Genomic DNA, 12,435 nt, shown 5'->3' with positions numbered 1-12,435 from the left:
GTGGCCAGAGAGCCTCCGCGACCCCCTCCGCTCCCGGGGGCTGCGGGCGGGCCCGGGATCCCCTTCCCACCCGCCGCCCTCGAACGCCGTCGGGGAGAGGCTCGGCGAGCGGGCCCGCCCGGTGCGGGGCCGCCTTCCCGGGCAAGCCGAGGGCCCCGCGGGGCCGGATGGGACGCCCGGGCGCCTGAGGGCGCGCGCGGACGGGAGGGCCCCCCGAGAGGCCCTTCCCGGGCGCCACGGAGCCCCGGGCTCCGCCCCCGCCCGAGAGCCACGCCGCCCTCTCGGGGCGCCCCCCCCGCAGAGGGATCGGGGGCCTCCGGACGACGCGCGGGTCCCGCTTTGGAAGCCGAGGGGGAAAGGGCCGCCCCGCCCCGCCTTTGGTGCGGGCGCCATTTTGTCGCTCTCGCCTCGCCGGGCGGCCATTTTGTGACACCGGGGCGCCCGCGCGCGGCTGCGGTTCCTCGGGCGTCCAGCAGGGGCGCCGGGCCCTCGGGGCAGGGGCAGGGGCGACGCGGCCCGGCTGGCTCGGCGGCGGCGGCAGCAGCAGCCCCTCCCGTCCCGCTCGCTGCGCCGGGGGGGGCGACTGCGGAAAAGGAGCGCCGAGGGGGCCCGCGCTTGGGGGTCCGGCTGGACCTAAAAGGCAGCGGGCCGCTCCCCACCCCCCCGGCCAGCTGGCACCCGCCCTGGGCAACCTCACCCCCCCGTGAGATTGGCCCCCGCCCTCCCTTGTCGAGCTTGGGGATACCATGTTGGCGGGAGCCCTGAGATGGCCCTGTTGTCCGTAGGATCTTGAAGGCGCGAGAAGTTTTGTTTTTAATTCTTGTTTATTGCACACTGCCCAGAGTCACACTTGCCAGACGGGCGGCTCTGCGCTTTGACAAATAAACCACAGCTGGTGCTCCGCTTGCAGCCTGTCCGAGGAGGGCAGAGCTGGGCTGAGGAGCGCATGCTGGGGGAGTCCAAAGCCCGCAGCGAGGCCCTGCCTCTCCCAGGTGGGCCCGCATCCGAGGAGGGCGCCCGGCCCAGCTTTTCCGTCCCCAGAGCAAGACCGGGAGGAGGCCCGGCGCGGCCCGGCCCGGCCCGGCCCGGCCCCCTCGCCAGCTCCGGAGGACCGAGGAAGGGGCCCTGAGGTTTTGGACCCCCGAAATTGCCCCGAACGGAGCGTGTTCCTCCTCCCCTCCGGCGAGACAGAGGCAGGGACAGCCCAAGGCGCAGAGGGGGCGCCCGATGGGGAACAGGGCCCGGGCCTTCCTCCCTCTGCCGCCGCTCCGGCTCTTGGCCCTGCCAAGGCCTAAGCGGTCGCCCCGGGGCACCCGAGATTCAAAGCAAAGAGCCCTGGCGTGTCTGCCAGATTTAATGAGGTTCGCCGAAAGGGCGGCACATGGGCCCTGCTACGCAGGACAGCCCCCAGGTCCTTCCGCCACGAGGGGCTCCGTCCGTCCGTCCGCCCATCCCTGTGGAGAAAGGCCGCAGAGCCAAGGGGCTCATCCCGCCCGGCCCGGCCCTTCCCTTCCCAGGACTGCAGATCGGCCTGGGCGCTGGGCTGCCCCCTGGTGGAGGAGATGCGTACTAAAGGGAGGACGTCCGCTGAGGCCCAGCCGCCTGCTTTGCCCGGGCGCCCGGCTGCCCAGCCCTCCTTGGGTCTCCTGGCCGCTGGGCTTGACTCAAAGGGGCCACGTCGGAGCACGCGCAGCCGGGGTCAGGCGCGGTGGGGTCAGAGCAGTGCACGTGGATGGCCCACGGTTGCCCCCTCCGTAGATCTCCTGCATTGGCTCAGGCCGGGCACTGCAGGGAGGGCCGCCAGCCAGCACACGCGGCCAGGGAATGCCCGCTCTGGCCTCCCAAGCGCCCCACCGCCGAACCCTCCGTGTGGCCCCTTTCCTCTCTCGCCGCATCCTAACGGTGGCCTGCTGAGCAGAGTCCCACCCTCTCCTCTCTCTGCTTGGGAAGGGACCGCGCCACCGATGGACAACCCCTGGCCCGAATCCAGCCCGGCGCTCCCGTGGCCCCTCCAGCCGCAAGGAAGCCGGAACGCCATCCCCGGCTGGCCGTCAGAAGGGCAGGGCGTGTGTCTCTGGTCTGGTGGAAGGCTGGCAAGTCTCATTCACAAATAGGAGGACGTTGCTCTCTGTCCCTGGCCCAGCTCCCCAGCGGAGAAGAACGTTTGAAAAAGGCTCACAGGCGGGCAGCCGGGGGCGGGGGAGTCAGAGCACCGGGCTAGCCCTCCTGGTCCCGCTTCCGAAAGAGGTCAGCATCCGTCTACTCAGCAGGACGACCCTTGGTCTGCCGGACGTGGCAGGCTCGGCAAAGGAGGCGGCTGCCGAGAGGGTGACACCCGTCCTCCGTGGGTTCCGGGGACAGCAAGACCTGACACGTCTGTGGGCCAAAAGAGACGCGCGTCAGTGCTGCCGTGTCCCCGGAGGGCTCACCTGCAGCGAGGGGCGCTTTGAAACCCTCATCCCTTTTCCCAACACCACCGCAGGGGAGAAAAAAGCGTGCGCCCCTGGTCACTGAAACCCAGCTTGGGACTCTCCTGAGCAAGAGCCTCCGCAAGGCAGCTTCGGGATGCGTAGTGACTTTTCCCCAAAGCAGGGTCGCGTTTGTCAAACACGGCCAAGACGGTTCCCCTGGCCTTCCAAGGCACCTCCCCAGCCCGGCCCAAGCTTCCCCAGACCTACTTCACACCGATAGCAGTCCTCGTGGAAGCTTCTCCCCAGGCACTCGATCTTGTAGGTGTCCCTCCCGTTGCACGGGATAATGAGCTGCTCGCAGGCCCCGCACACGGACGCAAACTTCCTGGAAGGCAAGCAGGCCCAGACGGCGATTCCCGTTTAACTCGGGGACCTTTCGAACTCCTTGGCCGCCGGGTGGGGGTGCTCAGCGCTTCATCAAGCTGAGGATTTTCGCCTGCTTTCAATATGCCTGCACTCCGTTTCATGCAAAGCACCCCCTCCCCAGAGCAAAACGCCCCCTTGAAGAGGCAGAGAGCCCGCAGCGCCGTACCTGTAGAAGTCTGGAAGGCAATGCACCTTGTTGTCATCGTCCACGGCAAAGGTGTCGCTGCCAATCTCTCGGCCACAGGCCACGCAGGTGAAGCATTCCGGGTGGTATCCCCTCCCCAGGGCCCACACAATCTCGCTGAGGATTAATGCCCGGCAGGCACCGCATTTCTCCAGTGTCTTCTGGGGTGGGGGCAGGGGCAGGGGCAGGGGCGGCACAAGACCCAGAAAGACAGCAAACAGGCATGATCTCGGGAGCCCCTCAGGCGTTTCCTCCCCCTGCCCCCAGCGCAGGGGTCCAGGTCTCCGGCAGATCCGGGCCCAGGCCTTACCTGGTAGCAGGGAACGCACAACGGCCGGCCCTCTTTCTGGTAGTAGCGCTGCCCTGCGAGAGCGCCCTGACACGTCCGGCAAGCGAAGCATTCGACGTGGTACCGCTTGTTCATTGCCTCCAGAGCGAGTGTGCCGGGAGAAATGCCTTTGTGGCAAAAAGCACAGGCATCTGGGGAGAGGGACCAAGCCGGCCGTGAGCGGGTGGATCGCCTGGTCAGCCGAGGGCAAGTCACCGGGCCACGCCCCCCCCCCCCCGGTGCGGAGAGGGGCACCTCACCTGGCGCCGCAGCACTTCCCGCTTCCTTTTCCGCCCGCCCGCCCGTCCAGCCATTGGGCGAGGCCGGCTGAGGCTGCCCCAGTTCTTTCAGAAAGACAGAAGAAGCCTGGAAAGCAGAAAACAACGGCCCCGGTTAAGCTGAGCGCTTTGAAAAGCGAAGCAGATTTCACAGTCGATCTCAAGGAAGTCCCCGTAGGAGATGCAGGAACGCGGCTGTTGCTGTGCGACGGGGAGACCCGCCTTCAAGGTTCAGGAGCCTTCCGTTTTTGACCCCGGGGAGGGGGCTGTGGACAGCCGCCTCCCCAAATTGCCTGACTTTAAAAGGCCAAGCTTTTAAAGATGGCAAGGCTGCTGCAAAGTGTGCCTGAAGGGGGTGTGAATAAAAGGAAGGATCCTGGTGAAGGATCCAGGATGTTGCTAGACCGCATGCCGTTGTATTAAAAGTTTGCGCATACAGTAAAGCTTTACTTTACTTCTCCCTCCAACCCAGCTGTTGGCTCCTCTTGCTCTCCTTGTCGGAAAAGGCTGGAGAACAGGGAGAACCTGAAGGGCTTCGTCTGCCTTCTCTCGAAAGAGGATCACCTGCAGGGAGGAGGGTGAAGCGGCTGCTTCCTTCTGCAGATCGGGGCCCAGGGTCTCCACCGGCAGGGCAGCGGACTGCAGAGCGCCCAGGGCAGACAGAGAAGGGACAACGGGAGGCGGCGGGGCAGAGGAACCTGAAGTGGGGAAGAAGCAGCACATGACTTCAAGGTGAGGGAGGCCCTTGGTTTGGGTTTGAAGCTGGGCCTTTCTCAGATCAGAGCCTGAGGGGCCCAAGCTTCCCCGAAGTAGCATATAAACCTCAAAGCCCCCCACCTGGGAACCCGCAAGGCTGGGGGTTCCCGCATGTGTCTTGGTCCCTGGGCTGAAATCACAATCGGAGCCCGGGGCCAAGCGCTCACAGGGACCTCACCTCCACGGGGAGCGCTGCTGGGCCCCCGTCCCTCTTCCTCAGGGGCCCACCGCTCTGCGGGAAGGAATGGCGGGGTCTTCGCAGGACCGTGGTCCCTCCTGGGAGGTGCGAGGGTGATGAAGATGGAGGAGGCCACGCGCGTTTTCTCCCCCTTGTTCGAGATCATCCCCACCTGAGGAGAGGCGGAAAGAAGACAGGAAAGGGGTCAAGGGAAGCCCAGGAGGCCTTCTGCCACGCTTCTGCGCCCAGAGGTCCCCCATGCCAAGCCCGCCCGGCAGCAGAGCCTTGCCAGGAGAGGAGAGCTCCAAAGGGGCAGGAGTGCCAGAGAACCAGCTGGCCTCCTCTCCCAACACCCCTCTGATCCCCCAACGCAGAGACTTTGCCCTCAGCCTCCCACAAGCGCCCTCTGCCAGCACGGGGGGGGGGGCGCCGCACGCGGGGGCCAGCCGCGCTCCCCGCCCTTCCCGAATCGGGCCCGGCCGGCGGGCCAGGAACAGCTTTGGGGCCGCGGGCGCTGGCGGCTGACTCCCGGGGGATTCCCCTTCCTCGCCGGCTGCTCTCGCGGAGACAACGCGGAGCCCCAGTGCGCTCCCTCCTTCGGCAGGACGGGCCTTCGGGGCGGGGAGCGGGGGGCAGCCCACCCGGGGACTCCGCTAGAAGCGCTGCGGGCCGTGCGGTCCCCTCGGAAGGAGCGTTGCGCTGCCTGGGCGGAATCCCGGCCTCCCTTCCAGGGAAGCAGCTGAGCAGGAAAGGGGGGGGGGGTGGCTTAAGGGAGCGCCGTGCGACCCCCGGGCTCAGGGCCGCCCTAGAGCATCTCCGAGGTGAGGGCGCCCTGGCCCCCCAAGCCGCCCCAAAGACTCCCCGGGCGCTCTCCTGTCCGCCCGCCCGCCGTGAGGCTCCGCGGGGAGACGATCCCCGGGCCGGCCGCAGCCCTGGGAGGACGAGGACGGCGCCCAGGCCAGGGGGCAACGGGGTCGGTCGCACCTGGCCACCGCCCTCGGCCTCACCTGCGGCCGCAGCGCGGAGACAGCAGGCCGGCGGCGAGGGCTCCTGCTCCTGCTCCTGCTCCTGCTCCAGCTCCCGCCGGCCGCGCCTTCTCCTGCCAGCCGGGGTCCGAGCAGCCCCGCCGCGCCCCGCCCCGCCCCGCCCCGCCGCGCGCCGTTTTGGCCATAAAAGGTGAGGGGCGTCTGCGGGAAGCGGCCCTTTACCTGCCCGGCCTTCCCGCGCTCCGCCTCCCCGCTGGAGCTCGCCGCCCCCTCCGCCTCCTCCCTCCCCCGATTAAGAGCGCCCTTCCCCGCGCCGATGGGGTTGGGGCCCCGCGGCCCGCCGCCTTGGTAGTCGGTCCTCCCAAGCGGGACCCCCCCCCGCATCTGGGTCATCCGGAGCCGCCTCCGCCTCCCGATGCCTTCTGCGGGAGGCAACAACTCCCATCCTCCTGGGCCGCGTGGGAGGACGCGCCCTTGGGGCGGTTTCCAATGGCAGGACCAGCTCAACCGCCCCCCTCCCCCCAGATAGGCCACGATGCGGGCTGGGGCTGCCTGGCTCAGCAAGGGGGCCCGGTCACACCCCTCCCCAAGCGATTCATCTGTGGGAGGAAAGTGGACCTCTGGCATTCCAGGCAAGTCCTCCTCCCTCCCCCATTTTTGTGAGAGACTGGTGGTGGGGGCGGGGGGGGGGCGTCTTCCAAAGCCTCTTAGCTACAATCACAAGGAGGCTGAACGGACGGACGGAAGGCCTTGTCAGTTGCAACTGGCCCTTTGTAGAGGCCACAGGGAACGGCCTCGAGGAACAGGAGGAACAACGGTCACATCAACGGCCCTTGACCCCAGCCAAGAAAATAACTGGAGGAAACGTCTCAAACGAGCCCCTCCCTGTTCCCAGGAAGATAAAGGCAGGGAGACGTGCAAGCTACTGTTACCATGCAAGAAAGTCACTGGCCCCTTCGCCGGGCCCATTGTGCTGGGCTGACACCCTTTAAGCAACGCTATGGGGGGGATCAGCTGCTGAGCCGGATCCCGAGCACGGGCGTGGCAGGAGGTCAGCCTGCCTGCCCCTCCCAGCCACTGCTGCTGCCAACAGAAAGCGCAGAAGGGGCCAGTCCACTTACCTCCCTTTCAAAGGGGATCATTTGGGCCCGAGAAGAGTGGCTGGCTGAGCACCACAAAAGCGGGGGTCCCGCTGCATCTGCAGTCAGGCAGGCCGGGAGCTTTCATCGGCTGGCAGAGGCCGGGCCCCGATTGTGCCCAGATGACCGGCGGCATCACACGTCCCGCACAAGAGCGCGTGGGCCCGATTCTCACCAGCCCAAAGGCCGTCCGGCCCCGTCCACTTGCCGGGGAAGCGGCAGCTGGCTTTGCTCTCACACCAGCAAGGCTGACCGGCCAGCTCGTTGCAACAGCTTGGGATCCGAGCGTGCGTTAAGCAAAGCTTTCCGGAGCACATCTCACAACTGGAAAGCCCCAGGGCGGGGAAAGGAAAAGAGGAGGGGGCGAGGCAGGCCATTTGCCCACAGCGGCCCGGCTCTCCCCTTCCCAGCTGCAGCCGCCTGGCCCGGGATGCTTGGAGCGAGAGGAGTCGAGCCCAGCTCCCGCCGGCTCCACGGACACGCCTGTGTGGTTTCTTTGGCCACAAGGCCACCTCCCGCTTCCCACTCCGGCCTGGGGCCACAGCCTGGCCCTGCTGCCGCTCCGGAGCAACCCACGTTGGCTAAGCGCTGCCCCCTGCTGGCCTCAAGCAACACACCACTCACGGACATTCCTGCTGCCGCTTATTAGAGAGCAAGGGATACGTACGCCACCCGTCTTCTCCGCTAGGGTGGGATTGGCAGATTCGTCTGGCAGATGCAGGGCATGGGCACGCCTGTCTACTGCACCCCTGGGGGCAGAGGGAGGAATAGTGGACGCCTCACAAGGCATCCGATCTCACCTGCACACACACCCCCGAGCGAAACCTCTCTGGGCTGCAGCCTGGCTTCCCACCCGCGGATCTGCCGGGGGAGAGGCCCCCCAGGGCCTGTGGCGTGGGGGCGCTTTGGCCGAACGCAGCACTGAAGAGACCCAGGGCAAGCCAGAGAAGGCCTGGGGGCAGAAAGGGCTCCCTTTCGGAGGGTCCCTGCAGAGACCCTCGGCAAAACTCACGCGTGCCTGAAGAGGGGCAGTCGCTTCGCAAGAGCGGAAATTGGCGTGGAACTGAGACACAAGGAAAAAAATATCGATTGCTGTTGCCATCGTTTTTATTTACTTCCTACATTTATACGGCCAGCCACCAATGCATCCTCCTGAAATACAAAGCTGCTAAAAGACAGCTTTTTTCCCTCTCTACCAGAGAAAATTAAATGACCTCTGCAATTCGTTTTTAGCGCAGTAGTTTGTGTTGATGACCAGTGACTGAAATAAGACCGACTTTGCCCTCGTCGCTTTCCCTGCCGGGGAAGATCTCAGAGCCTCAGCCAGGAGAGCAGAGCGCAGAACAGCAGGGGAGGAAGGGACCCTCCCCATCCCCCTCCGCCCACCAAGCCAGGAGGGTCCCAGCAGCAGATCCCGGGGGTCCTCCCGCGTCCCACAGAAATGACGTGAGGTCGCGGAGGCAGCTGCAGAGGGGCGCTGCGGTGGGGTTAGAAGCCGCTGAGCTCAAGGCTTCAGAACAGCCCCAGGACCTCCAGGGCAGCCAGCACGGCAGGCAGAACGGCCAGCCCGCGAGGCCGCCAAAACCGTGCATCCTGGCCCTCCCACCACTCGCTTCTCTTCCAGCTGCGGCACCAGGCCGGGAAAGGCCCCTTGGCCCATTTCTCAGGGTGCAGTGGGGATGCGACGCTAGGACCAAGCCCACTGCGCGCCACTGCCTCCCAAAGCGGGGGCAGCCTTCCCCACAAGGAGCTCTGGCCCCTCCCCACCGGACCCTCAGGATTGCTCGGGGAGGCACGCCGGTCAGCCCACAGCTGGGCTTTTGTCGCTCGGGAGCCATGGCACCAGCACCAGAGCCCCTCCGGCTCCCCTTTCCTTAGCCTCACCCCGGGACAACGGCAGCAGCTCTCGGCCGCCTCCCCTGGGCCCGACGCGACTCCCTCTTGCCGCCCACAAGCCAAAGCCTCTCTTATCCTGCCCCTGGGGCCCACCCCCCGGCCAGCCGGTTCCCGCCTGCTTTGGCCTCCCTGCTTTCCCAGGAAGGCCGACCGGAGCAGTCACTACAGAGAAGGAATTGCTGAAGGGGACAGGCGGTGCCATGGGGCCAGGAGGGAACCCGCCAGCCCTCAGGCAGCATGGCATCAGCGAGCGGTGTCTTGCCGCGGCAGGAGAGCCCAGAAGGAGCCAGCACCGTGGGCCCATGGCCTGCCCTGGCCTAGGGTCTCCGGGCCACGCCATCCTCTTCCGCGAGGCTTCTCTCTTTCAGGATGCGCCCCCTGGGGCTGCCGCTGCCGCCTGGGATTCTGAGGGGCGCTCTTGGCGCTGCCTGGGGCGGGCGAAATGCAGACGCGGAGAAAGAGAGGCTCTCCGAATAATCCTGGAACGCAAAGCAAAGGTAAAACACGTGAAAGAGCTGCCACGGCTGCTGGGCTCACAGACACGGGGTACGGTCTTTCGGAATGGCCGCTCTACGTCTGTCTCTCAGAACCTCCCCATTCACGAGATTTTGGGGTGGGGGGAGCCAAGCTGCTCCATCCTGCTCTGCTCGGGAGCATCCCACGGCAACAGCCTGGCCAAACACCGAGCCTCGTGGAAAGATGGTTCCCGGAGGGTCAGCGGCAGAGAAGCTGCTTCTGCCCCAAGCCCGGCCCGAGCCACCGCCCTGCTCCTCACCTGCTCCCTGCACACCTCCAGCATGGTTCCTGTCCGGGCCAGGCACCAGATCTCCCCAGCCAGCGAGATGAGGACGTTCGCGATGTCCATCCATCGGCCCACGGTCATCAGCAGGATCAGAAGGCCGCCCATCCTGACAAAGACCCTCTGGAAGGCCATCTGCTTGGTGGGGTTCTGGAGCTCTTCCTCTGTCAACCAAGCAGCCAGAAGCGGGTTGTGGTCAGGAGGCACCGGGGGGCTGCCCCACAGGGAGCGCTCACCCGCGTTCCGGGGAAGGGAGGAAAAGCCTTCCGCAGGACCGTGCCCGCGTGTGCAGAGCAAGGAAAAGCCCACCCTGCATGTAGATGACCAGCAGCGTGTAGCAGATGGTTAGCGGTGTCCAGAAGCGGATAGCCTCAGAGGTCGAGAGGAAATCCCGGTTGATCAGAGCCACGGCCGCCAGGTTGGCCACCGCAAACGTCACCGTGAGGGCGTTGCAGAGCAGCTGGGGGATGCCGTGCCACGTGGTGAGGAGAAAGAGGCACCCCCCGCAGTAGCGTTCCTTGCAGTGCAGCTCGTACATGGTGGAGACGTGGCAGGCCAGGCGCCAGACGTAGTGGGTCAGGAGGGCAGCCAGCCCCACGCTGAGGAGGAGGTTCCCGGTGCGGTGGGACGCTCCTTCCTGCAGGTAGCCAAGGCTGCAGGAGACCCCACAGCCCAGGGAGAACTGGCAGAGCAGGTACAGCTGGCTGCTGTGGGTCCCCTGCGGAAACGGGAATTGGGGGGCTCGTTTATTCAACCGGCCTACGTGGCCTCCACCTCCTGGAAAGAACTCTGGGCAGCGAACAAGAACACGATTCAGGTGGAGGCCCCGGTAAAACTCGCACTCGTCCACCAACCGCCCTGTGCCAGCTCCATCAGCACCCTGGCCCTGGCGCCTGGGGGGAAAGCCAGATCTTCACTGCTTTCCTGAAGCGGTTCCCCGTATCTGCAGGGGCCATGGCAGAGAAGGCACGCTTCCGAGGCCCCTCCAGGCGATGCTGCTTCGACGAGGGGACCTGGAGCACGCCTGCGGAGAGGCTCATAGCACCAGGGGGACTTGAGGGCACTGAATGGGGCAGGGGTCGTGCCTGGAGAAGCCGGAGTCCGTTCTGGCCCATTCAACTGGTTGGGGGGGAGGAAATGAGGAAGCCGTTGGGCCCCTCCTGGGAGAGAGCAGGGGCAGAGGCGTTTACTCGGAGCAGGGCCACAGCAGGAATCCAGTGCGTATCAGAGGTCCCTTTGGCCAGTTGGGCACAGCTTTTTTCCTGGCGAGAGCCACCCTCACTCCCTGCTCTGGCCCGTGAAACGTCACAACTTGAGGGCCCTGCCCGACTCCCCCCAGCCCCGGCGCGTAAGCAGAAAAGGAGACAGGCAACCTTGCGGAGGGAGAGGACGGTGGACACCGCCCGGAGGGAGAACTCCAGGACAACCAAGGCGGCCACCCGGTGCCCCACCATCGTGAACATGGCAGTCAGCACCAAGAGATGGAGCCAGTCCAGGAAGTGCCGCTGCTGCCGGATAGCCTCCTTCTCCTTCTGCCTCTCGGGGTCGCTGGGAGGAGGAAGGGAAGAAAGATCTGGTCCGCGTGGGGGGAGCCAGAGGGGCCGCCGTCAGAGAGCAGGCGCACAAGGGCACCACCTCCTGCTTGAGGCCTCCGGGACTCAGGCAAGGCTGAGGACATCATGCGAGTGCGGGGTGGGGGCGCTCAGTGCGGGTGGGGGGCGGTCCGGGGCTGGCAGCCTCCGCTGCAGGGCAGACGCGGCCCTGGCCCCGGCCCCTCAACCCAGGCCCCCCCAGAGGAGCAGAAAGGGGGCAAGTCCTGTGGTTCTGCCACGGCACCAAGCTCCAGAACATGGAATCGGGGCCCCAGGCCATCCTCCCTTCCCCACGCTAGGGCTGCCCCAAAGGCCTGGCCAGGCCTGGCCCCCTCCCCAGCGGGCACTCACTTCAGGCACTTGATGTAGAGATAGATCCGCAGCAGGCTGCTCAAGATGCAGACGGCGCAGGCCCCCACCAGCCCTGTGGGGAAGCAAAGGTCAGCGGGGGCCGCAGGGAGAGGGAGGGAAAGTGTGGGGGGGCCTCACCCTGCAGCAGGGAGTCCACAAGGCTGGATGCCCAGGCCAGCTGGGGGAAGCCGGGCAGCCAGGAGAGCATTTTGCCCGCGGCCGCAGCAGAGCCTCCCTTCCAAAGGTCTCCCCAGCAGGACGGGAAGGACCTTGAGCCGCGAGTGAGCAAATAAACGGGGGGGGGGGCAGTGGGCAGGCTGGCTCGGCTTTGGGAAACGAGGGAGCCCCTCCCAGCAGCAGCGCCTGGGAACGCACCTCCACCTCTGGGGGGCCGGGGGGGCCTTTTCCAGAAAGAAAACGCCTCTGCTCTAGGCCCCATCCACAGCTCTGCCACACGGGCTGGGAACGATGGAGCCACAGGCCCCCGGGGAAGGGTGCTCGAACTCTTCCCGCCTCAATGCCCCAGGTAGGAGCGTGGACAGCAAGGAGGGCTTCCTGGCCCTGGCGGGGGGGGGGGCACCAGGCAAGGAGAGTGTCTCCCTGGCCGACCAGAGCCCTCCCTGCTCCGTGTGGCCAAAGGAACAGGGCCCCCTCTTGCAGCTTTTTATGGCAGGGGACCCACTGAATCAGACACGCTAAGCTGGCAATCAAGGGTGTGTGTGTGGGGGGGTGTCCACCCAGTGCTGTAAAGACCAGGAAGGGCTAAAGCCGCCGGGACAACTGCACTCTCGGTCAGAAGGCCCGTGGCACCTCCTGGCTTCCGGCACGCCTCCCCTCCAGTGTCCGTAAAGCCTTCTGGCCGCTGCGTCCGGGACTTCGGCATGAAACGTCCCCCCTCGCCCGGAGGACTGGAGAGTCCCGGCCACCTCGCTCCAGGCCAGGCCAATCAGCCCGCGAAGGGGAGACACGTGGGGCTGGGTCTCCCCACTCTGCGGGTGCTGTGGCGGCAGCATTGGGCGCCCCATGCCGGATTCACGGGCTCTCCCTTCCCCTCGGGCAAGCTCCCAAACCGATTCCTCCTCCAAGGCGCCCCCAGCCGAAGAGGCTCGTT

The 12,435-nt window shown here is 66.3% G+C and overlaps 2 protein-coding genes across 2 annotated transcripts; both read right to left on the bottom strand.

Moving 5' to 3' along the window:
* Positions 1–806: 806 nt before the first annotated feature.
* Positions 807–5,717, bottom strand: FBLIM1 (filamin binding LIM protein 1). Its single transcript, XM_088136964.1, has 8 exons — positions 5,569–5,717; positions 4,562–4,733; positions 4,192–4,325; positions 3,610–3,715; positions 3,332–3,501; positions 3,004–3,182; positions 2,679–2,796; positions 807–2,376 (listed from the first exon to the last, which is right to left on the bottom strand). The coding sequence occupies exons 2-8, from the start codon at positions 4,725–4,727 to the stop codon at positions 2,260–2,262; spliced, it is 990 nt and encodes a 329-aa protein (XP_087993090.1). The 5' UTR covers positions 4,728–4,733; positions 5,569–5,717; the 3' UTR covers positions 807–2,259.
* A 2,054-nt stretch (positions 5,718–7,771) lies between these two features.
* On the bottom strand, positions 7,772–11,532 carry TMEM82 (transmembrane protein 82). Its single transcript, XM_088136965.1, has 6 exons — positions 11,463–11,532; positions 11,325–11,397; positions 10,755–10,929; positions 9,691–10,099; positions 9,358–9,545; positions 7,772–9,061 (listed from the first exon to the last, which is right to left on the bottom strand). The coding sequence occupies exons 1-6, from the start codon at positions 11,530–11,532 to the stop codon at positions 8,900–8,902; spliced, it is 1,077 nt and encodes a 358-aa protein (XP_087993091.1). The 3' UTR covers positions 7,772–8,899.
* Between the last annotated feature and the right edge of the window lie 903 nt (positions 11,533–12,435).

This window comes from Python bivittatus, unplaced genomic scaffold, assembly GCF_059951505.1.
Source record: "Python bivittatus isolate LINGU-HERP-01145 unplaced genomic scaffold, Pbiv_v1 ctg000090_np1212, whole genome shotgun sequence".
In the NCBI taxonomy this organism is placed as follows: Eukaryota; Metazoa; Chordata; class Lepidosauria; order Squamata; family Pythonidae; genus Python; species Python bivittatus.
This window is presented reverse-complemented; position numbering and strand designations above follow the sequence as displayed.

Excerpts from the sequence above, each read along its gene's own strand:
- FBLIM1 (XM_088136964.1), bottom strand. The coding sequence starts at position 4,727 with ATGATCTCGAACAAGGGGGAGAAAACGCGCGTGGCCTCCTCCATCTTC. Across the intron at positions 2,797-3,003 it reads TGCCTTCCAGACTTCTACAG|GAAGTTTGCGTCCGTGTGCG; the intron begins GTACGGCGCTGC and ends CTTGCCTTCCAG. Across the intron at positions 2,377-2,678 it reads AGGACTGCTATCGGTGTGAA|ACGTGTCAGGTCTTGCTGTC; the intron begins GTAGGTCTGGGG and ends TTTGGCCCACAG.
- TMEM82 (XM_088136965.1), bottom strand. The coding sequence starts at position 11,532 with ATGCTCTCCTGGCTGCCCGGCTTCCCCCAGCTGGCCTGGGCATCCAGC. Across the intron at positions 10,930-11,324 it reads CTCTACATCAAGTGCCTGAA|CGACCCCGAGAGGCAGAAGG; the intron begins GTGAGTGCCCGC and ends TCCTCCTCCCAG. Across the intron at positions 10,100-10,754 it reads CCGTCCTCTCCCTCCGCAAG|GGGACCCACAGCAGCCAGCT; the intron begins GTTGCCTGTCTC and ends CCGTTTCCGCAG.